The sequence below is a fragment of the Trematomus bernacchii genome, unplaced genomic scaffold, assembly GCF_902827165.1.
Source record: "Trematomus bernacchii unplaced genomic scaffold, fTreBer1.1, whole genome shotgun sequence".
NCBI lineage: Eukaryota > Metazoa > Chordata > Actinopteri > Perciformes > Nototheniidae > Trematomus > Trematomus bernacchii.
The window spans coordinates 11,426,343-11,452,535 of record NW_022987739.1 but is presented as its reverse complement, the minus strand read 5'-3'; the positions used below and the strand labels follow the sequence as shown (position 1 = coordinate 11,452,535).

Below are 26,193 nucleotides of genomic sequence, written 5' to 3'. Positions count from 1 at the left end.
TTTGGACCATACTGCATACAATTCCCCCCCTGAGCCCTTTTTTTGTGATGCTAAATACATTCAGCATGTATGTAAGATTTAAATGATTGAAAGCAAGAGTTCAATACAACCAATGAATAATACTGTTTTTAATACAATAGGTCCACTGTATATTTAGTATTTCATTCTGACTGTCTAGGCTCTGAAAGAAAAAGATTTAGCTTGTTCAAAGGTTAATCTTCCATGAAAAGGAGCTCTTAAAATCAATTAAACTATTATAAGTAAAAATGGCAATGTGGCAATCAACTTCCAGGCATCCTTATTTATATTCTGAACCATTAGAAACAACTAGTACAAGGACCTTCAAATGTCATCAGATAATTTGGCTCTCAGGTTTATCCACCTATTTAATTGCATCAATAACATTTTAAACGAATATAAATAAATTATTGCTGCCTGCCATGTTGTAAATACACACTTCTCTGTTTGTATGGATTTATAGACAAAGCACTTGTTAGGTTTATAATTTAATTTATTTAATTTATGTATAATAAAATAACAAAGTCATAATTCCACTGTCGTCTTGTGGATCTCCTCCTGGGCTTTGATGTGACACTCTTGTCCACACACTTAAAAGAGAGTGATAACTTATTGCCATTGTACTGCTCATGCTCTGTTCCTCAGGCTGCTATGAGTATTGACTAGTGCTAATCCAGTAATTACTGAGGTCTACATGTGAGTCCACTCTGAAGGTTTATGGCCGCATTTTGCAGCCGTTAATTAACATTAGGGTCACAGAGGGATCACAATCAGCTGGAGAGGAGCTGCCCTGACAATTTATGACTGCCCTGAAGTCTGAGAGTGCAGCCATGCCTTTCACACACGTGCTGGTGTATGATGTACATTTGCGTACTTAATACACCATCAACACACTCCCACACAAACAGACAAAGTAGAGGTACCCATGTCCATAGATGGATGTGTAATCACACCATGAAATTATGGTGGTCGCAAGCAGTGATGCAGATATGAATTAGGGCTAAATAGGCTGAACCCATCAGGAGGTAATGAGAGGGCTCATTACAGGGTTCATTTATCTCTCTTAACCAAATTCAGGTATCCATTTCATTTATGTTGCCTGAAAAGGAAATATTTAATGCCATCTACAGAAAATATGTCTTCATATAAGATGGTGCGATGTACACCTTTTTGTTTCAGAACAAGCAGAGTCAGATAAAACGATTTGCAATATGCTGAGCATTGCGATAGGATAATAATTTTTTTTGTTGCTGCTTTTTTTCAACTGAAAGTTATGCATATTGTCAACATGTATCTTATCTTATGCCCTGAAGTTCTCTGCTGATTTCTAAATTCTATAATGATGTCCTTTTTTTTACCAACTTTCTGACAATCCTGCTGACCTTATCACAAAAAACCCTGTACAATTAAGTGTAATGAAAAAGCAATTGTTACCTTAAAAGTGTACATTATACAAAGCATTATTTTTATTTATGATAAAATGTCAACACTTGGTGTTTCATATATAAACAATAGTGCCACTCAAAATATTGTGATATAATATTTTACCAAAACTATCTACTATTCCTCTAAAATGTACCCTTTTTTTCATTTCATCCCTAGTATTCCCAAATCTGACAGGACGTCCATCCATAAGAACCTGTTCATTGCTCTGATCTGCGCCCAGGTCATCCTGCTCTGCAGCGGCTCTGCCATCCACAACAAGGTACAGGCACCTGATTTAGTCTTTTATATCGTAGTAGTATTAAGGTGAAGTCCTAAGGTAAAAGTCTTAGCTACCTATTGTGTTTAGATACAAGGAAACACATTTCTGATTTACGGTTATTAGAACGATTTTTCACCTTGTCAACTACTTAATAATTAAAAACATTTTAAAATTCCATGGCAATTATAGTACAAGCCTTTTGTAAAAAATGACTTTTAAGCTTTTCTCTACCGTCTCTACAGTCTATTTCAACCCACAGCCCTGTTTTTTAATAGCTTCCTTAATGAGACTTGCAATCTAAATCCATACTGGGATCCTAGTAAAACAAATGCTTTGGCATTGGATGTTACATAAGTAGCCACTAATGTGGTATCCATCAGCTAGAACACATGGTTCAGTCTCTCAGTAGTCGCCCAATGGCCTGTAGTTGGTTTGACCCCTGCTCCTTTGACCCCAGGCCATGTCAGGGTAGGCTTTACCCCTGGGGGCAGCTGTCTGCTTGTTGGAAATTCATCAAGTGGTTTCATTATATATATATATATATATATATTTTGCTATATATATATATATATATATATCAAGTGGTTTCATTATATATATATATATATATATTTTGCTATATATATATATATATATATATATATATATATATATATATATATATATATATATATAATGAAACCACTTGATGAATTTCCAACAAGCAGACAGCTGCCCCCAGGGGTAAAGCCTACCCTGACATGGCCTGGGAGCTTTTCACAATGAACAAGTCTTGAGGGCTTCAATGTTTTGCTAAAGACAGTACGATATATTGTTGTTTCATGACATAGTTGCCTGGAGCGAATCTTCTAAATCTTATCTTATCTTGTAAATCATATATTTTATGGATTGTATGGTATTCCTAATTTTTCAACCAACTCTAATTGTTCTATCCACTTTTGCCCCTCGTTTTAATATTTTCTGAGGATAACATTTTATACCATTCTTTAGTTAATCAACACTGTAAAATATTTGAGTATGGCAAATGGTGTAAATGAGATAATAGTGAAGCCCTGTCACCTCATTCATCATCTACGGCAGTGAGTTGCCCATTTAACCTCTGACCATCTTAACCTCTGTTTGTATGCATTTGTTTCAAGACAGAAACCTCTCCTTTATTTGAATTTAAGTGGAAAACGTAAAGGCTCCACATCCATTCTTCTGTAATTATTGTATTTCAAATGAGTAATTGGCAACAGCATTTATTCGTTTTGTGTCTGGAGGTGTTAGAAGTTCAGTTCATTAGGACTTGTCTTGAGAACAGGAGGTTGGATTGAATTTTCAAAGTGAGAATAATTTCTATACAAAATTACGCTTGCAAATAAGAGTAAAAAATGAATGTGCAATAAACCAAAATGGACACTAGTCTAATTATGTTTGTCAGATGGAATTTGCCAATTCATATTTTTTTCTTTTTTTTACTGTTTCAGCTGAGATCCTAATCTGAATACATGAAATTGTATCTGTCTAAATGCTGTTTTGTAGGTGGCGTGTACACTTGTGGCAGCACTGCTCCATCTCTTCTTCATGGCAGCCTTTAGCTGGATGCTGGTGGAGGGACTGCTGCTCTGGAGCAAGGTGGTTGCGGTCAACCTAAGCGAGGAGCGACACATGAAGTATTACTATCTCATCGGCTGGGGTACAGAGACTTCACAGAGCCAAATCACTCTCTTCCCTCCTGCAGTGAATGTCTATGACTATGTCAAGGATATTGTAAAGTTATGAATGTAAAACCAGTTAGATTGCCCCTTTGTTTTTTTTAACATTGTTTTCTGATTGACATGGAACTGATGATAAACATTGATTAAATATACGTGTAGGAAATATAATATAGCACTTTTCTAAAACCATAATTTGTGTTTGCCTCACGTTTGGGACTAATTGCATCACAATGGTAATTTCCCTTTTATTCCCCTCCCTCCTTTCAGGTCTGCCGGTGCTGATAGTCACCATCACGCTTGCATCAGCCTCAGGCAAATACTCAGCCGACGGCTACTGTTGGCTCAGTGTCCAGAATGGCGTTATATGGGGCTTTGCTGGACCTGTCATCTTCATCATCATGGTCAGAGTTAAATCCTAATCACACCATGTAGTCTCTTGCTAAAATAGTAAAAAATACAAGGCACATATAGCCATTGTGTACTTGTAATTCTTTCCTGTAGTGCTCAACATTAGGTCTGACAATGTAAGCTGATGTACCAATAAACTACGACACAATGTTTTGATTTTTAGAAACCGCAGTCTTTTAGTTATGCGTCTCTTTTTGTTTCCTCTCCAACAATCTCAAACCCCTAAGGATGTCAATATGCATTTCTCACTTCCATATTTTTTTACTTGTTTCTGCTAATTTCTTTGTAACGCTGCCATCTCTTATTTCTAAATCCTTTTCTCAGGTGAATATCTTGGTGCTGACCCGGGTGGTGGTCATCACCATCTCCACAGCCAAGAGAAGGTCCATCATGTTGGCCATGGGCACCAGTCCTGTAGAACAAGCCTATGAGCAAATCAGGTATAAACCACAAGGAGGCGCAATTTGTCCGCTTTTTTGCTTTTTTTAAAGATTATTCACCCAACCACAGGCCTTGGAGCAGACAAGCTTTAGTCAATGGGCGTCAAATAAAAAGCAGCTGGAAGATTTTATATTGGATTTGTCATTTTAAAAAAGGGAGTCTCATTTATCAAACTATATAGGGAATACATTTTGAATGGATTACTGTTCATGTAAAAAGGCTTCAATCTTCGACCACTTTAAATGTTTTGAATATATCCAGTCTTTGTGTTCTGGTATCTTTCAGTGGTGACAGGATACAAAAATATTCCAATATTAGTTTCTCATACTTTTGTGCTTTTTATTTTTTATTAGCAGAATATTTGGACTTATAATTGTATTAAGGGCAATTTTGTTGACACATTTCTGAAACCTCACATGAAAACATTTGATTAATTGGAGATTCTTATTATTATACAGAATTATTTGTAAGGATAAGAGCAGTAGGCATTGTCGTGATTTGAATCAAATTACTATGAAGATGGATTTTAGGGGGATCCTCTGAGTTAAAATGCATACAAAAAATAAAATGTGATTTCTCAGCAGCTGACAATAGCAGCGTTTTAACTGTCCGGCAAGAAAACCATACTGATTAAAATTAAATGTACCTATATTTTTATAAAATTGTAAGGGATATTTTGTTATACTAACAAGGTGGGATGCAATATATACATCTTTATATTACTTTATTTTGTAATCATGTACTACTTGTAGCTGCAAAGTTTGAATAATAATGAAAATAAATAAAATGAGGGTTGTGTGTTTGCAATATTTTATAAAAGCCATATTTGAAAAAAAGGATACATTCATGTAAAACTCTGCGGGTGATCCAGTAGATGTTCCCCAGCAGGCTTACATATGATCCTATCAGTAAAAATCATGTTAAAGTGTTTGTGTTTTTTCACTACCTCAGCACACTCACTCACAGAAGGTGCTTTATGAAAGTTCTCAAAGAAGGCCTTGAACCATTTGGCACCCCTGGGTGGCAGCCGTTTTGGAAACTCAAACACATTCCTCCGCTGAATAAACTAGGACTTGCCGCCCGCCATGTCACACACACACACACACACACACACACACACACACACACACACACACACACACACACACACACACACACACACACACACACACACACACACACACACACACACACACACACACACACACGAACACACACACAGCTGGTGCGGTTTGGCAGGCACCTGAGCGGGAAGATAATTCCACTCTAAACAGAATTAAAGCGGATTTAAGGTGGGAAGTTGTCACCCCATGAGCCTTTCCAGCCGCTCAGCGTTGTATATGGAACAAGCAGCCTGCCAAAGCTGCCATTTTTGCACAAGAAACCCAAAAATGTTGCTTGGGGCAACCAGGGAGGAAGTACCATTTTTATGAAATAACTCGTGAATACTTATGAAAATGTATTGTTTCTGGTGTGGTTATGTTAATCTCCATCAGCTGATCAAACAGTTTAGAGTTGAAATTGTGTGTGCTTGATAATAATTCTATGCCTGAATGTGTGTGTTTGTGTGTGTGTGTGTGTGTGTGTGTGTGAACACAGGGCTGCAGTGAAAGCCATATTGGTGTTGCTGCCTATCCTCGGATTGACATGGCTGTGTGGTGTCTTGGTGCCTTTCTCCATTGTTATGGCCTACATCTTCATCCTTCTAAACTCCCTGCAGGTACACACACACACACACACACACACACACACACACACACACACACACACACACACACACACACACACACACACACACACACACACACACACACACACACACACACACACACACACACACACACACACACACACACACACACACACCAAATGAAGGCAGAAAAGGTGACTACAAAGAAATGCATGCACCAGTATACATTTTTTTATAAAATAATTAGGCATATCATCTGTTGTGTTGGGTTGCCTCCACACTCATAGGATTGAATCATTTTGGTTGATTTATTGCAATGCAAGGACTGACTGTAAATCAAACAAGAAAATGAGGAGCAAAGAGACAAATTGTGTTTACAAATGTCAATAGAATTCTGATTGCTATTTAACAGTAAATTAAGACAGGTTTTAGAAATACCTGAATCTATCCATCTGTCTCTCTCAGATGTAGAACTGATGGCAGAAGAAATACAATTTAGTTTTTTGCCATCTAAATATGATTGGAAACAGCCATACATCTTTTTTAATAATAGAAAAATGTAAGACTAAATAATGCAGCATCTAAAACTCATGAGCAACTTCAAATAAACTTGATCAGTTTATAGACATTAACATTTTTTGTTTTTCTTCAATGAGAAACAGAAAGGTTTTCCATTATATATTGTAATTCCTTCCTTTCTCGTGGTGAGGCTACACAGACTGTCAAGGTTTTTATTTGTCTGTGACAAGGTTGAGGCAGAAAGGAGAAAAAGGAGCCTTGGTCTGGCTTGTGTTAAGCAGGTGTTTTATTTTAACAAGGAAAGTTGATTTGTATTGCTTGTTTGATTATTTCTCCTTTTATATATTCAGAGGTCAGCGTATTTGTTGTTATTTATTGCTTATCGGCATTGATTTTCTGCTTTTAGTGCTTTAATATTGTGGGTCGTTCTGTCACACATTTTGAGAAAGGTATACTTTTTTTAAGCCCTTCATAAATATACATATCAACATTTTTCCACGTGTAGTATACCTGTGAGCATCACATCTCCATTCAAAAATGGCCCCAACGAGAAATATCGGTTTTCACATGGAAACCCACCTTTGTTGCCTATCTTCCCACTGCACTGCAGTGATGGAGGAGAAGTAGAGGATAAACATAATTCTCTGACTGGGGCATGGAGCCCCACATTACCCAGCTTCCCCAGCATGTTCAGATCCCCCGCTGCAATTTGTAGTTGTTTTTTAATCAGCTGTATCTTTAATTGAGCTGTATATTTAACTAGAAAATCAATAGAGGTTTTAGCTGCAGTCTGATCATTAAGGCCCCTCGGTTGCCATACATAGTTTCTGTTTCCTTCTCATATCTAATTATTTTTTTCCATGTCGACAGTAATTAATACTGAAGGGTTTTCTCCGCTTTTATTATAGGACTTCACTGCTTCACATGTTAACACAAATTATGGATTTTTATTGTGTTTCCTGCACAAGCTTGTGTTCATTCAGCCTTCCACCCGTCTGTCAGCATTTGTTCTGTTTGTCTATACGCCTACCTCTCTTGGTCATTCCATGTCTATCTTTTTTACTTTGGCATGTTAATTGTAACAGTGAAAAAAAGCCATTTTCATTTATCATTATCTTTTCTCACTATGCATTCTGTTACTCACAACACGTGTCATAATTCGTACATATTTCAAATTAAATGATGCTATTTATATTTTTACAAAGTAAGGAAGACGGTGATGGTGCTTGCAACTTTGGCCTCGTTTGAAGTCCTCAAATATCTCTTTTGCAGCACTACATTAACAAACCGATCCTAAGAGAATACCAACAGTGCTTAGTGCTACCTCCATTGAATGTTGTTGCATTTATGAACTTCTTTCATATGGTCAGGGCGATAACATGACCATTCATTCTCCAAAACATAAAATAACCGATATCCTTTGGCTTTTGTGTGTGTTGACTGATGGGTTTCTGGGTAGCTGCAGGAGGCCTCTGGTTATACCCGGCTCCTCTGACACAACCAAGTCACAAAGAGTCTTTAATAAGCCGCAACAGGTCAGGACACAACAGACACCCCACCGGGCACCAAGCTGTTCCAGCGACACACTCTGTTGACCCCACTGCTCTCTGCTCTGCATGGGGTGTAGGGACACTTGTAAGGGCAATCCTCAAAATCCTCTGCAGCTCTAAATGTATCCATCCATCTTGAACTGGAGTACTTACTGCTGTGCTGTGGCTGTTTCTGTTCACTAATTGAAATATTGTGGGCTTATTTGTACCATTCTCCTTGGATTTGATGGCTTTTGATTTCAACTTTTGATTTGTTGATTAATGAAACTGATTTTGTTAAATGGGCATATTGTATCTTCTCATATAGTTTGCAGGCCCCTGAATTTAGTTAAATCTATTGTCAGACTTTGTGATATCAGCAAATATCGTACTGTTTTCCAATCAATACATTTAATATTGTATCTGGATGAAACTTGTGATTTAGAGTGAAATATCTTGTTTGGATTGCACAGGAATTCATGCAGGTCAAACTATTTTATTCAGTATAATATCCACAGTGAAATGTCTGAACTACTATGGGATATATTGCTGTGATTCTTCTATACAGAGACCGATGGCCTCTCTTAGGAATCCTGCATATCCTTGATACTAAACTTGGTGATCCCCTGACCCATTGTTACAGTGAGGCTGACATTATTGAAATGTCTGGATGGATTGCAGTGAAATTAAATAAACACATTCATGGTCCACAGAAATTAGTTGTAAAAATATTGATGCTCTAATATATTTATATACTAACATTATAATTTGAATCATAAAAGCAAGTGTTGTTAAAGATCCAGTACATTAATTAGAACTTACATTACAACAGAAGACGGTGTTCAATGCCGCTGATCCCTTTGGGAGGGAGAACACAGTTAAACATGGTGGCTCCATAATGCCTACTCATAAAGATGATGAAATGTGTAACAGCCTTAACAACAATACATGCTAAACCTGAACTGGGAGGCAGTACATACAAATAAAAAAATAAATAAAAAAATGCTCACGTTTTTTTAGGAAATCGTTTTTTATTTGCAGCTGTTGTATTTTCAATGGTGGCAGGCAAAGCAACATAAAGCTTAAGCGGCAAGCCTTTACTGTTAAATCAATAAAACAGATAATGTTGACAAGCCTTTTTCATTGCACTCCCTAAAGCCCTCCCTACTCCTCTTTCCCCTTTATCCTGACAACACTGTCTGAAGTGCTTTTGCTGTTGGCGTTATTTTTCTCAATAGAGACCAAGCCTTTGGAGCAAACATACTGTGGACCTAACACCCCTGCATGTCTTCTGTACTCTTCTCAGCACCCAAGGCTTTTGATTCATTAACTGGCGCCAATTATGCTCAGTTTGAGTGAGGTAGCATCCTCCACATACATGTATCTAAAACACTGTATCAGCACTTCATCACTCATGCACAGAAGTTGTTTATGTTGATTTGTGGCATTGACAAAACCTGAAATCGCACACATCATGTTTTATTTTTCCCTAACTACTCTGACGGTTCTTGTGAAGCATTGTATTTGTTTTTGTAGTTATTATATCACGCATCTTTGAAATGAGCGGGTTTCAAAGGACCTATGTTAGGAACATTTTTAATGTCTAGCTTGAATTAAACTTAGATCATCAAAAACACACAACTGTAATAATGTATTTAAGTTTGACAGCATTTGGGGGGGGGGGGGGGGATAAAGAGTTTTAAGTTGATATGCTGTTCCTCTCAGTAGCTTCTAACTTCCTGAGCTAGTAGTTTTTTATGAACATCTTGACCATAAATACAGGCATGCCTCATCTGCTTCCCTATCAAGCTAGAGATAAATAGCATGGGGTGCTGCTGTTGTGTGTGTGTGTGTGTGCGTGTGCGTGTGTGTGTGTGTGTGTGAGAGAGAGAGAAGAGGGACGGGGGTCTCTTTTGGTAGCCCATAAATCGCTCCACCCTTTGTCATCCAATCTCTGGGCAATGTCATTCAAACCCCGCACTATCCATTACCTGGGTATAATAGGCTCCTGGCCATGCAGTGTCCATCTTATTATTAGGCCATAACTTTAAACTATCAATAACTTTGAGCTGAGGGAGGAGGTGGGGGGGGGAGAGACATGAGGAGAGGGAGAAAACAAAGTAGAGAGGTGAGGGAAGTTCGGGAGTCGTAGAGAACGTGTTAGGGTAACTATCATTGTCCGCAAGTTGTTAAGAGTGCAGTTTGTTTTTGGTAACTTTGCAGGCAAGTTATTTGTCAAGAATGTGTCCTTTTCTGTTTCTGTTATGTCAGTTTGCCGCCTGAGGAGGGCAACCCTGTGCCTTGTCATCACAGTGTGGAAATATAGAGAAATCAATAAGAGAATTTATCCCAGCCGTTTCATTCACATCACATTAAGGGATTTTATTTGCCAGCAACTGATGACAACATTGTTTTCCTATTTCTTATGAAATGAATAGACTGGCGAGCGGTAATGAGATTTCAGAGTCAATCAGTAAAGCTTTAGAATTTAGATTTATCATTTTACTCAGGGTTAAATGTAAGTTAACCCTGTAACCAAAAGAAGCTGAATATGTCTACAAAAATGCAGTAACTGTGTAATGCTTTATTGGAAATTCTGAATTTCAGAAGAGATGTTGCACACGGTGTTGACCCTTCGTCACTTGCTGATATCACCGGCTTGAAGTGGTAACACTATTCAAATAAGCATGAAAGAGCAGCTCTCTTTACGGTTTATTAGGGACCTTTTAAAAAAAAAAGTAGTACATTTGATCATTCAGTGTAATTGTTTTACTCATCATCGAAAAGTCCCAATTTTACATGAGTGTTTCTGTAATCACAAGTAGAAGATGGGGATTTAAATAATGGACACATTCACATCAGACCATTTTAAGCCATATTAGACACCCAAGACATATTGAGTGGGAAAGCAGATTTTTTACCTGAGGCATAGTCTTAATGCAAATGATTGCTTCATTATGAATATTTGTTTTCTATTGAAACAAATACAGAACCCCCTGCTTCAATAACATACACTCACACACTTGGCTAGTGGAGCATGACATGAGAGTGTATCCAAGATATAGATATGATCAATACAGTGTTGCTCTGCTTATTGATTTTTGCCTCATGGGAGATTTGTTGTGTGAGTAAGCAACGCTTTTACAGCATCAGAAGTGACTGTTTGAGAGGGGGGGATTATTTCTTTTTTGTTTGGCCTTTGGCTCAGTTACTACAAATTGTATCTGTACTACTGGTGTAAGTGGTTCTATTCCCAGTTTAACTAAGTAAAAAATGCATTATCACTGGCAGACAGGGAAACGCTCAGATGAATGAAATGCAAGTAGTTTATTAGTGTTTATTAAATATTTTACTTCTTCTGATATCACAGACCATGGATAGAAAAATAAAGATCAAATGTGATCTTTAAACATTTAGCATGTCATTAAATGTATTTCACCTACATTTTTGTTTTTGGTGGGGTGATCATATAATATCATAAAGTAGACTTGTATTATCACAATCAACCATATTGTGATATTGCTTTAACTCTTCTCAAAATCATTAATTTGGAGCACGCAAACAAATATGTCACTGAGGTTTTTGCTTTACATCCAAGTTTTTTTTCTGATGTTTAGGTTACCCTGCTTTAAGAGCTGATTTACTAACTTGATGAAATGTTGGTCCGTCTTCTCTCTCAGAATTTTTTCTACAATATTCAAAATTGATTACGGTAAATGGCTCCAAGTTATGGCATGAAATGAATCAACTCCAAAACATAAACATCAGTATCAGCCTTCTGAAACCAGCACATATTGAATTTTAATTCTGCCTAGCGTCTAAATATAGTTTGAAATGTATTTACTATATAATAGTAATAATATATTTTCCAGTATAATGCAAACCACAGCCGAGTACACTTGATATTAGACCACGCTCAGAACCATCTCAATTGTTAAGTAATCGTTTTGTCCCCACAGAGGTAAAATCGTGGTCTGCACATTGAATTGTATCTTTTATATTATCAGGGCTTTGCCAGGCCTGTGTCAAATAAAAGTGGGTCATTTATTTAGTTACACACAAAAAATACAGTTACACATATTTTCAGTATATCACATTACACAATAATGCATTTTAGATAAAATGATCAACTGTTTTTATAAAAACGTGGAAGGACTTGTTACAAATCTTAAAACGGTCCTCTTTGGATTTTGTGGGTATTTATTTATGCTGATTATATCTTTACAATTGCTAATAATGTACCTAAAACTTTAGGACGTATTTATTCCAAAACATTTTCACATGTGCAAGTGATCTTATGATATATTATATTTGTTTTGTCTTCTGATAGTTGAATTGTGCGACAGAGTACAAATAAAACATGTGTGATTGAGGCATGATGATTTTTACGGGGAGCTCTTATTTAGGTATTTAGGCCTAACAGGAGGCAGTCTAGAGTGAAAACTTTCCTATACACTATAAGTGGGAGAAAGTGTGCCCTTAATATTACCTTGAGTCAACCTGCAGTTTGAGGCTCTTGTAAAAGCCAGAGTAAAACCGTCTCCATCCTTGTTGTTGATCTAGAAAACAAAATAAATCACATGTAAGTGGATCCATATTGGGGTCTCTGTTTTGCCTAACACTGTCGCTTATTAATCAGGTGTGATTTGCTGTTGTTGCTGTCTCGTAGCAGTTTGGTTTGTGCCTCCTAAATTCTGGTGCATCAAAAATATTCACCCTACAAATTATAATTTATATCTTGACTTCATCCCTAACCCCTTACTGTCCAATATAGAATTGTAGAGCATTCACTGTTAAATTGACCAAGTAAGACAAAACTGCAACAAACAAAAAAACAGCAGAGAGCAAAAACAGAGAGTAAACCGGTGAATGAAAGATTTTTGTGGCCGGCTTTCGCTGAGCATACTCCAAAAGTGTGTCTGTGTCCACGTATGACCATGTACCTCCAATCTTACGAAGACCAGCTTGAATTCATGTAATTCTCTCATAAGTATTGTAACTGTGAGGATGTGTGCATGAGTGTGTTCATATTGTGTGTAACCACTTGTCACCACTACCCACAACCCCCTACTGACCAAAGAGTTGGAGTTATTTTAATTTCTCATTTGGCAGAAGAAACAAAAACACCAGAACTTGGATCCAGTTTCCCAGTCAGTCATCTCCAGTCCTCTCATCTGGACACACACAACGGCCCATTCAAAGCCACATTTTTCCTTTCCTGCTTCCCCTCCCTGACTCTTTTTTGCTGCTATACAATGTTTTAAGTGAGGGCTCATACATTATTTTCTTTTTAATGTCATTTATATTATGACAAGGATTGCATCAGGATATGCAAGTAGGTAATATATATGTACAACCTATGTAAACCAAATGTTCTTAAGGCTAAAAAGCTGACTCAAACCCAACATGGAACATGCTTACTGTCAATTTACAAGATATACAACAACAAGAGAGAGACAGCAAATACAATGAAAACATTTAATGGTAGAAGTACACATAAAGAAAAAAAAAAGATCCCAGTCTAGCTGGTAATAATGATGACTTGTTGATAGCTCAAATTTAAATTGACTTTTTTTTTTTTAATGAAAGTTGGATTTTGGATTTAACATATTCCAAAGATGTTAGGAATATACAATATATCATTTTGATGTGAAATCCACTCAGATTTTTTACACAGATTTTTTTTTAATGTGTCCGTGAAGCTACCACAGAAGGATAAAATAATATATATTTGAAATATCATCAAATGTAATATCAGTAAAGCCTTGGCTGTAACCCTGTCCTTGCCGCCTACTCGCGCACTGTCCATGTTTTGCATGCACATACAGGGACACGTGCCGGAGCATACACACGCACACATGGCAAACCTTTCACCGGTCAAATTAAGGAGGGAAATGTTTTTCATTTTGGATTGTTTTAGAAAGCAGGAACCATATTCCCTCGACGTTCTCATGAGAGTGGGCTGTATCACACAACACGCAATTTAGAACAACGGCCATCTCTCCCAATGGAGAGGAGTTTACTAGAAATACTGGGACAGTAAGCAACTATGGATATGCTCTTTTTTTAAACATATCTTTTTAAAAGCAAAGAGAAACACATTTGCCTTTTCTTTTAACGTACTTCATGTTGACTGCTACTCTGACAAAATGAAAAATAGGACATACAGAAGTAACAATTTGTAATCATTGGCTGACAAAATAATATTTATGGAAGGAAATACTATATTTATACATACATTAATAATTCATTTCAAATAGTATGTATTCTTTGTTTTATTGAAAAAGAGTACTAAAATACTCATGCTATTGCACACTAAGAGTAGCCTTTAATTACACACTAAACAAATACATATGTTATGTTTTATAAATGTTGAATTTGATTAAGTGATAACAAACAATGCTTTAAGACAAGTCTTTGCCTTAGAAAGGAGAAAAAAACACATGCAAGGGTGATGAAAACTTTTGAGTTAATGTAGTCATAGGTAAAATCATGGAGATTTATTTATAAATCCATATTTTAATTAGTGTCTTGTATAATTATGAGGTGGGGTTGAAAAACAAACAAATAAATGCACGACATGATTGTTTGCATTCCCATTGCCTGGGAAAAATAACTTTCCCTTTGAAAAAGAGTCCACTGTTTGCGTTGCATCCTCAATTACCAGCCGCGGCATTAAAACAATATTCAAACGGGATACCAAGGTCAGCGCTGACTCCCACCACGCTTCTCTAAGATGGCACTTATAATGAGGATGTAGCACAGCTTTTTAAGTAGAGTATTTATAGTGTGTTTTGTCTTAACTTGTTCTTATTTTTTCTATTTTCTCTCTTTTCATCTTTTGCTGTATTTATATGTTTTTTTATCTGTTTTTTAAAAGTTTGAATGGCATTAACATTAGAGCTCTGTTGCACATTTCATAATGCTCTATATTCATCCGCTGGAGGAGTGGACTTCTTACCAAAGACGCTTAATTCAACACATTATCATCAAGGTTTTGTAGGGAAATGCCTTTTTAAAAATGGCCATCTAAGTACCCTTGAAACAAACTGAAAATGAGTCAGTGAAAGAAGCTGTTAAAAAATCAACCTATATTCTCTTATACTGTAAATATTAAGTCTGGGAGTGAAAAGAAGGACAAGCAAGCAAGCGAGCGTGGAGCGACTGTAATTCAGATGAGGACCGACTGATTTTTGGGGAGAGATGAAATGCTATGGGAGAGATCAGTTTTAAGAAACTAGCCTGGGAAAATAAAGAGGTGAGAATAATAGGCTTCCTGTCAAAAGAGGCGAGAAAAATTCCTGTCATTGCTCACGGCGGCACCCCTAAGACCTCTCCTTGTGTTAAACCTGCCGGCATTTATTTGCCTTAGAATTACCTGCCAGCTCAATTTAGTAATAGCCTGTGTCATAAGAAAGCAAACCATCCCCTTTGCCCCTGCCCTACCAGACCTATACATCTGCACTTCTCTGCATGTGTGTGTGTGTGTGTGTGTGTGAGAGGGAGAGAGAGAGAGAGACAGAGAAGGAGGTAGACAGATAACTCTAATTTGCTTACTTATTGAACTTTGTGTTTGTGCTATCATCCTTGCTTTGATGCATTTAGAAATACCTGTGTGTTTTATATTATTTTATGTTTGTGTGTGCGTATATGCATGTCAACATGCGCGTTATCCCATCAGCTGACTACCAACTTCATGACCTCACCTCTCCACATCCCCTCCTCCCCTTGTCCAAACCACACAGGAACAACTTCGACAACCGAAATTACCCATGTCCAAACAATGACCGTTCTATTTATAAGTTCACCGCCTTGCCTTTTGTATTGGCTGACACCACTTCACATGTGCCCACACACACACAAACTCACACATATCAGTGATGGCTGGTGGTGACTAGGTTAGGATGGTCCTGGTTTCCCTTACCCTGCCACGGTGCCGCACATCTGTAGCTTTGCCCGGCTTTGATGTGTACTTTGTGGGTAATTAGTGAGAACTGGGTCAGCGCAGGGCAAGAAAGCAAAACCCTGTTGTTCTTCTAGTGGCTGGGTGGGATGTGGGGGGGGTGGGCGAGGGTGTCGGGAGGTTAAAAGGCTGTCAAATATCAGTTCAGGTTTACACGTGAGCCATTTTCTTTAGCTGCATTAAGGTAAAGCAAATAAACGCTGCTGTCTCTCTTCTCTTTCTAAATAATTAAATTAGATGGTTAATGTGATTGTGTTGTGCAGTTTTTATTTAGTTAGATTCATAAAAAGTGAGTTGTCTTACAAACGGGTTTATAAGATGATAAAGGCCGGGTAGTTTAACTAAACACATGCTGGCCATGGACCAACTAAGGACAAATAGAAGCAGCTAAATCCCATATTACTTAGATGTTATCTTAAAATCCACCATGGTCCAAGATTAAATTAATATTAGATGGTTTATATCAAATGCACTTGCAACAAATTAGTATTTATTACTTTAATTATAAACTTGATTTACGCCTCATGATACATTTCGGTTTAGACAGCTGGCCTGTTGGAACAGTTTTCTTTCTACAATAATTATGCATTTCTCACTAAATAAATTAAAATCGCACATAAGTCTAACTGTACCTATATACATTTGTAATGATGCAATTTGATATTCAGTTTCCAATTTAAACATTAGAGCTTCTTTCATGCCCGTTTATCAATGAAAAGGGGAAACCTTGGAGAGGTTTAATGGGGAAAGATGTGAAATATCATCCTTTGTTGAGAGACAGCTGTCAATAGCTCAAATTAAGCCATTGACCTTACGTTAGAATATTCACAATATTAAATCCTTATTGACAGATAGTTGTGTGTGTACAGTATATCGTGGCCAAACTCAGTCATAATGTGTTGAGTGTGGATTTTTAACACACATATTTCTAAATATGTATTGAAAAATGCCCCTTGTAATTGTACCAGTCTCTCGAAACAAAATCTTGACAGTGCCCACATACAGCCCTTTAAAATGTTGATTTACAGCACTAGCGTTAGACTATAATCACTCGTAAACATGCACAGATCATTAAGAGGCCTTTTAGCACAATGTACATCCCTTGGAGAGATGATTTATTGGGAGCAGGGCGGCTACCTGGGTATTCTAAATACCATTACAGCATTGTGTGAAAGTAAACAAAACAGTGTGGATGGGAGCGGGGAACAACAGCTCTGGCAGCAGGACACTGATTGGGATGTTGATCGTCCCCACTGGCCTCTTGCCCTTCCTGCTGTGGCCCCTGGCTTGTCCCCGACAGATACCCTAGGTCATTTCCCATGCGCGTCAACACACAGATATACACTCTTCCCTGTGAGTGTTTACAGACACATGCTGATTCCTATTAATCTGCTTCTTGTCGGGGAAGGGTGGAGGGAGGGTCCTGGCGGGTTGGTGTTGGACTGGGAGGCAGCAGAAGGTGGGTAAAACATTCACACACACACACACACAACCTGAAAGTCCCATCTGACAGATTGCACCAGGCCTGGACTTCTTTTTACACTGAGCAGATGTGGTCTCCCACTTGTTTTCCTTAGTAATTATCCCTCATTAAGTGAAAGCATGTGCCAATCAAACGGCTTGGAGAGTGAGAGCGGGGCCCGGGCCAGGGCAAAGAGAGAGAGAGAGAGAGAGAGAGAGAGAGGGAGGTAGAGAGACCCATAGCCTCATCTCCACAGCCTTCTAAAGCACGGTGTCATTTCAGAGTCATTACTAGATTAAAGGCAAACCATGCCGTGGTGAGAGAGAGCTGCAGCACTGGCACTATTATGTCTTATTTGACTCTAGTGGTTACAAATTTGATGATTATCACATTTAACACTTGCCATGTTCAATTATATATCGTGCCATGGAAACTTTTCAATCTTCACTTTCCATTTTCTTCTGTTATTATATCCATTACCATCAAGGCATTTATTTGGTGTGATCATGTCAACAGTATTATACCTAATTGACATTGAATAGGGCCTTATGTTTTAAAAATATTAAAACAACATAATCCAAACACTCCTTTTAATGTGAAAGAGTTGCTGATTTGGTGCCTGTTTTTTAACTGCCTGATTTTTTTGTAATTTTATTAGTTTTGTTTAGTGTTTTTAACAAAGAGTTTTTTATATATATAAATATTTTGTAATCGTAGGAAGCCACTCTCAGCCCATTAGCTCAAAAAAGCTAATTAGAAGTCATTAGTCGAGCACTATTTGGCAAGAGACAGATATTGTTCCTGCAAATGTTGACTAATGCAGCTTTAACCCGCCACAACTTCCCTTTTTAAAATGTTTTATCACATATATATACATTTAACCTTGATGTCGTGAACTGCGTTTGGATATATGTGGAAGCATTAATTTCTTCAAACCCTTTTGTGTCATATTTGAGTAAAACACGTTTCTGATTCCCTGATAGAAAATGATGGATGGAATAGATTTTTTTGTTCAAAACCCATGTGTCCCACCATGCATTTCAGACAGTGACAAAAACACAAGTGATCCTCACACCAAAAGGCGGGGAGTAAAGAGACAAGTCTCCCCCAAAAATAAAAGAGAACGAGCAGGAAAAAAACGAAGATATATGAAGTCTTCATGTCGATGAACTACCATTCATTTTCACTTTGAAGTCCTGCGAACCGTAGTGAAGTGTGATTGCATGTGACAGTCGCCGAGTTTGCCGGTTTATCATGATGGATACACCCTGCCACCTTGGCGGTGCTATAGCAGAATGTACGCGCACACACACATGCACAAAAACGTAGATGCAGAGACACACAGAGGTGGGTCCATGCAGTTATTTATCTGAGCACAGACATAGAACCACACATACATACTGAATCTTACACTCACAAAATCGCTTGGAGTTGGAAATTATTTTAGTTTGCTGTTGCATTTAGCTTTTAGTTGAAAAGTTGTCTGACTTATTTAAACTAATTTTATTTCTCAGAAGTACTGTCTTCTGAGCTACTGACCATTTACCTTTCAAGTTGAAAGGTAATTATAATGCTCTTAGATTGTAAAAACCTTTTTATTTTGCTTACGAGTTGATTCAGAAGTTTTGAAAATGTTTAAGGGTTGGAAAGCAACAAGACAGAAACAACTCAATAGATAAAACTGTTCGTTAAATGAGGTTGAAAAAAATAACTTTGCGAAAGTCACACACTGAATCATTATCACTCACATTTTAAAAGTATTTTCAGTTGAAATTGCATAATTTCCTACAATCCATATCCTAACTTAATACAAGACTAAACTAAATAGTTGAAATATTATCTCTGTCTTTTTTCTACCTTCTCTTTCATCACACAAACACACTTCTTGATCTTGACACATGCCATTAACCTCAGCTCGGCTCGCCTCAGCTGGGAAACAGGAGAGCAAACGCATCCCATAATGGTACCTGGAGCAATCTTTTTTCCTGTTTTGTACCCAAAAGGAACTTGTTCAGACTTTGCATATTGCATCCATTTGTCATTGTTAGTCAAGGGCACTGCAACACAGTCTTGTCAGCGGTGCAATTTTAGGTGTCCTGTACAAACCTTACTGTGCATGTGTATAAGGTCTGTGTGTGTTTGTGTGTACACATGTATCTGTCAGTTGATTTTAAATTTGATTTTCATGCCTAGGGAATGTATGCATATGAATAACTGGACACAGTGGCTCAAAAACAATAGACCAAGGGTAAACATCCCATTGTTCCCTGAGTAAAGTTGACACTCTTTATGCAAAAAACATTGTGCCACCTATTTGTTTTCACAGGTTAGGCACATTTGCATAGAAAGATTGTAAGCTGAGGCTCTGGTGGCATACAGGGGCATATTTCCTATACTGGCCGCGATAGAAATCGGAGTTTGATTCCTTGAACTGTACCTTTGTGCATTCTTATATAAATGTATTTGCATGATGCCAGTGAAGGCCAGTGTTTACTGCTGTGCAACACTTATAAACACTTGTAACTTGTGTTTTTTGTGCACAGTGATTATGAATTTAGGTTGCATATTTACTATTGCATATTATGGAAACAGGTTCTGAAGCATTTTAAATGGTAATTGAACGTGTGAAAAGTTATGCTTTCCAACAGTTGAAGTTGGTATAATTGCCAGTTTAGGGATAATGTCATTATACCCAAATGACTGCTGCTAGTCTTTAGTGTGCAGTATAAGTGTGTTTCAGATTGAAAGTGTTTCTTGATTCATTTATTTTAATGCATCAGAATTTTGTACTTTGTTCAATACAAATATATGTGTATTTACTCTGCCTGCACTGACATCTGTATATACAGCACATATGTTGATTTCAGTAAACGGAACAACTTATGTCCAATGTGTGTGTATGCACGTGCGTCTCCATGTGTACAGTTGCTATGAACCAAACCCAGTCCCCAGCTGCTGCTTCTCAGGACTTTTCTCTTCCAACATTTTTTCTTCTTCTCTTGTCAGTGGAAAACTATGCAATTAGAAAACACCCTCGGAGATTGACAGTGGGATCACATACAATTTGACAAGGGGGCGCCACAGAAAGGCCTGTTGGATACCTAAGTATTTTTAATTAAACAGCTCTCTCCACTCACCGCATGCTTTCCCTTACCAGTTCAAAGACTCCTACTTTGACCCATGTGTTAAAAGTTTGTATCGGTTTTCCATGGCTGTGTTTTGCTTGGCGCATAAGACACGCAATCCTAAATTGTCTTGTTTAAAAGCTAGTTTGTTTACAGTTCACTCTCTTTCTCGTGCTCTTTTTACCACCATCACCCCCCCCCACTCCCTGTTACATTACCACATGTGCACAGTGTGATCAGGTTCAGGGTGTAGTTACCCACTCCCAACAGGCCGGGTTTGTGTAAACGCCTCGGAATTCTGTACATTTTAAATAAAAAAAAAAAAAAAAATCATGTGTATTAGCAAAGGGAAAGATCTGCTACACTGGTCAACCCTTCATTCTGTTTTATTTAAACATTAAAACAAGTAAAATGGAGTGCTCATCTATTACTTAGGCGCTTCATCAATAACATTTGTCCGTCTGATGTAAAATCGATATGACATACACTGACACAATACTAGAGCAATGGCAAATGTGCCATCATTTGTCATCGACTGGCAATAAAGATATGTCAGAATTGATTTTAGCCCATTTTCCCCCCACACTCTCTCTATCTCTCTCTCCCTCTCTTCCTTTTGCCGTAGCGGTAATAGAAAAAAATAAATGAATGTTATTATGATTGAGGCATGGTCAGCCTTGCCAAACTCAATTAATATTGGAGCAAGGGGCTGTAATGATTTGAGGGACTGTGTGTTTTCATTGTAATGCCCTGCTAGAGATGTTGAGAAAAGAAGAGGGATAGGTGGACGGATTGATGTGGGTGTATTCTCTGGGGGGAAAGGTTTTGTTTTGGCCTCCACTCAATATAGATGTTTTTAACAGACATACAAATTATACCTTGTTATTTTCTTCTTTCTTTTCTTAATTCCATTTCTGGGTTAGCTGCCAGAGTGTTTTGTGCTCCACAATGAAAAGGAAATCTGACCTTGGATTGATAGGGTTTATGGATCCTTAAATCATGTTCAAACTGGAGGAAAACTGTGTCTGTATGTTCGTTGTTTGACAGTGTGTTTCATTTTTCTTTTATATTTTGAATATTGTTTTAATTTAATTAAATATCATACAGTGATTTACTTTTGTATTGTATTGTGCTAATATTTTCAGTTAAATACTGCGTTGTTGGCCAGTTTCATGCAACCCTGGTCAGAGAACACGACTGAGATAAATTCTCTTTAGATCTCATATGTATTTATCAAGGCATTATATGATAAATGTAAACAACAATAACAAAAAATCATGTTGAACATCATCAGGAATGAGCTTTATAAATGATCACTTTTGTGCATTGTGTTCAAATTACGTTTCAGTGGCCATTTACGGTGGTCCATGCGTTCTCTGTACAGTTGCATCATGTGGCCCTACAGTATGAGTGTGTGCTCCACTCTGTGTCCACTGTGTGTATGTTGTGTGTCAGATTTGCCATCGTGGTTTGTTGCCGCTGGGTTGTGTGTACCCAAGTTGCGCCGGTGGTAGCGAGCAACATCTGTTTCGGGGTTGTTGTTCCTCTTGGCTGCTTTTCAATTGGATTTCCTCAAGCAGGGCCAAAAGCTGTCACCTCTGCCAGGCTCTGTTAGCAATCACTGCCGGCCCCTATATTAAGTAGGTGGTTCAGGGCTAAGCTAATAACTCTCCCTCCTCTCCTGAGCCATCACACACCAGTACCGGTGTTCCTGCTGGCCTCAGTGTGTGCCTGTTTGTAAGTGTGTGCGTGTCTTTGTGTGTGTGTGTGTGTGTCTGTGAACACACATTCGGTTTTCCTCTGGAGCTAAACACCCTGTAGAGGCAGGCTGGCTTGGGGGTCCCTTCCTCAATGTGACAGCCAAACTGACTGAATGTGTGTGTGGGAAAAACATCAGGGAGAGTCCTAATAGCTCTGACTGATTCATTTTCCCTAATAATGTACAGCAGGATGGAAACGGGAAGAAACTTTGACCCTGTCCCTCCCCTCATAGTGTAACGTGAAGAGAATGTTTGCATTGTTTTGTAGCAAATTCCAGCTTGTCAGGATTTTATGTAATTATCACTTTTTCTCCCAATAATTAGACTAATGAAAGATTACATTTGACTCTGAAGATGAATAGCCTTTTTGGTACAAGTTGAACAAATACACAACAAAGCACTTTTACATTTGAAATATTATTGTGTAATGTATAACACTGATATCCGTCTAAGAAGTTGCACTCAGACATTATTATGCATGTTTATTTGTACTTTTACGGCATGGTGTTTGTTTCAAATGCAGCATTTTTATACAAGTGATTTTATGGTCAATCCCAAGTTCAATAAGGCTGGAGTTGGGGAAAGTGTTGCTGGAAGTTACAAAGCTTTTATTGGGTGGTGTTTACCTCATCAAACTGACAGAGTGACAGGCTGCCCGTCCACCAGCCTGTGTGTCTGCCTTCATGTCTTATTGCCAGCTTCACTGGCCAGCTGGAGCAGTTGCACAGAGCTGGATTTGAACTGCGGACCTGCAAAGTATCAACTCCCTGTTTCACAGCTTTGACAGACACTTTGATTTGACATGCCATGAGCAGTTAAAGTGAAAGTTATGTATACATGTTAATTAAACTGTTTATGCGTAGAGGGGTCAGAGACATTAGCAAGCCCCAGCGCAGAAGTGTGAATTTCTTTGCTTTTCCCCCCATCACAGCGTTTTAACCTCTTCTGTCTCTCATTTCCGTAATGATTACCAGGTGCAAGGGTAGAATTTTCCCTCCCCTTGTTGCCAAGTGCAGATGCAGATAGCTCTATTTGTGAAAAGTGTCTGTGTGTGTTTGAATTTAAGTTGGGATTTTTGACGTTGGGTTCAACTTGAGCCTGGAATTTTCTAAAAGGATGTGGAGGTTGCGGTATTCAGCTACTTGTGAGAAATCTGTTGGCCCAATTGAAAGAATTCATTTGTGAAAACTATACCTATTTAGATTTTTGATGTAGTGTTGGACAAGTATAAATTATTTTTGACATTGAGCAATAGCAGTGCCTCAAATTCTCCTTACAACAGCATGGAACATGTGGTTTACAGTATAAAAACAACGAAATACAGCTATCTCGTTTATGAAGGGTGTTATTTAGACATGGAATGCCGAGATGGATGAAACGTTTTACTTCGTGCCATACCAGTAAAGCAAAGATTTTTCAAACAGTGTTTTTAGTTTCAGTGCTTGCCCTAGAGCAACTTCATTTAAACAGTGTTGACATTATAGACCAACTAAATGCCTAACTTCTGACAGTGTATTTTTGTAAAGGCTGAATTAATTTCCCCTAAACAGTCCATATAAAAAGTTTTAAAGACCATGTTTGTCTTTTTGAAAGTGTTCACCCAATTACTACAAGTCATATTGATGTGTCTTTCTTGTAATGCTAAACAATTGCTATTCGTATAAGCAAATTACAAAATTGAAGTCACCCAGCTCAGGGGACATGGAAAGTATAGCTTTGACCTTTAGAGGTGGCTGGCCACAAAACACTGAAGGCCTGTATATTCTGTAAAAGGAGACTTGTTTTGAGATCTATATTTGGAAACAGATTTTTGTCAAAGGCACCATGAATACATTACAGGGCATGACAACATGTACCAAAAATGAAGTCCCTGGAATTATCCATAAAGCATCTTACAAAATAACCTCCCCCATGACCCCCCAAAAAGTCACAAAAGTCATTATACCTCTTATCATTATATATCTAATGTTTACTTTTTATCCCTGCTCATATTAAAGGAGTGCAAAGCTGACAGCAGCAATTTATTAAAAGGAAAAAAACTCTGCCCTGCCAGTCGCTCTCTCCCTGCCTACAGACTCCCCTTTTATCATAGTTTTCATATCTTTACATTTAAAAATGGTTTCCCAAGGACAATATCATAAAATGTTTTCTTTCTAAAAGGTTTACCTGCCAGCGCTGTGCTGCCTAACTTCACACATATGGGAGGTCAGTGTAGATGAGGAAATAGGGATGAGGAAATTAGTTGGTTATTTGTAACACGGAAAGAAAGATGGGATGACTAACACTGATGATCTGTTGGTACTACAGCGTTGGTGGGAGCGTACACATTCAAATGTATTAATTTAAAGGGGACCTATCATGCAAAATCTTTTATACATGAATATGTGTCCCCGGTGTTCCAGGGAACTCACCAAGTGTCAGAAAACACAACCCTCTCTATTTTCCTCCATACCCAAATCTCTAAAAAAGGGGCTGCAACGGATCTGATAAAAACTGATCCAGATTTGAACACTATCCTGACGTCAGGACAGTGGCGCTACGGCTATTGGGCCAACTCCACCAATCAGGAGGTGACAGCCACGGCCATTGCCGTTCGAAAGCGCTGGAGACGCTGTAGTACATATGCCAGGCCAGTAGATGGTACTGTTTTCACAGAATCTGCCCTTGCAAAAACAGAGCAAAACATTTTCAAATTGAGCAAAATGAGGCATGGCTAAAATGCATGATCTGTTTGGTATTTTGAAAAAAAAAGTATAAATATGCCTTATATAGGTATGGTCCCATACTATATTATTCAAATATAGCATGATAGGTCCACTTTAATTTGACTAATTTATACATTTCTGCTGATTGTTACATAACATTACATGTTATTATACTCAATACTGTGGGCAATCCCTACAGGAGCAATTTGGGGTGAAGTGTCTTGCCCAGGGACACAACGACATGCTGACTGCAGTGGGGTTTGAACCTGTGACCATCACCCTGAGTCTATTGTGGTCTATATTTCTCTCTCTTAAACTCTGCTGGCACCATTTTCTGTAGTTGAATGTGGAGATCTCCTGTAACTATAATATACATTCACCACTGACCTTTCCTGGAATAAGCAGTTCCATTGATACAGTTTTCCTTTATAGCATTACATCGATGTACGCAAAACCTTCATTATAGCAGTGTTTTTGAAACCACGCTAAGTAGAAATTGAATTGATAAAGGAATTTGTTAACACATGTTAGTGATGGAAGAAATTATGGCTCGGCCAATGTGTGAATGTGGATCAAATATTCATCCATGCTATTTTTGATTAATTACTTATTTAGCAAATGTTTAAATTGCCTGGTTTATTTGTATGTTTTACGAGAAACACACTGTATTTAGTTTCATTTGATATATGCTTGAAAATAGGGTGTAACATGTAATCAATTATAATAAGATATCATATGATGCCCATTATATGATGCTTGTGGAAAGTATCTTTAAGCTAACAACTCCAATGGCTAATTAACTTTGTCTACTAATTAAATTAAATGATTAAATATGTGAAAGGCTTTCAATATTTTTTTACTGTCTGGCAACTGGTTCACTTAACTTTTAATTGCAATTCAAACTGCATTTTACCTAATAATACAGGAGCTGTCAATCTCTTTAGACAGGATATAATAACCTCATTATCTGCCTTATATCTCTATATTTTGACAGTAAAGTAAGCCTTTTATTCATGTGCACACACATTTAGGCTCTTAAACATTTACACAAACACTGAGATAAAGCTTTTAATGGCACAAAGGAAGTGTTTGGTGTATCACCTCGAACATTTAATGCACTCGGCCGACACTTTTAGAAACAGTGAGGTACAAAGACAGCAGAGGAAGA

The 26,193-nt window shown here is 37.8% G+C and overlaps 1 protein-coding gene across 1 annotated transcript in view; it reads left to right on the top strand.

Annotated features, from left to right (window-relative positions):
• LOC117496030 (adhesion G-protein coupled receptor D2) overlaps window positions 1-26,193 on the top strand; it is an 83,906-nt gene that overhangs the window by 9,971 nt on the left and 47,742 nt on the right. Inside the window, exons 17-21 of the mRNA XM_034147706.1 lie at window positions 1,621-1,723; window positions 3,248-3,401; window positions 3,691-3,824; window positions 4,156-4,271; window positions 5,872-5,992. Of these exons, the coding sequence (XP_034003597.1) occupies window positions 1,621-1,723; window positions 3,248-3,401; window positions 3,691-3,824; window positions 4,156-4,271; window positions 5,872-5,992 (628 nt within the window). The remainder of the gene's footprint in view (window positions 1-1,620; window positions 1,724-3,247; window positions 3,402-3,690; window positions 3,825-4,155; window positions 4,272-5,871; window positions 5,993-26,193) is intronic.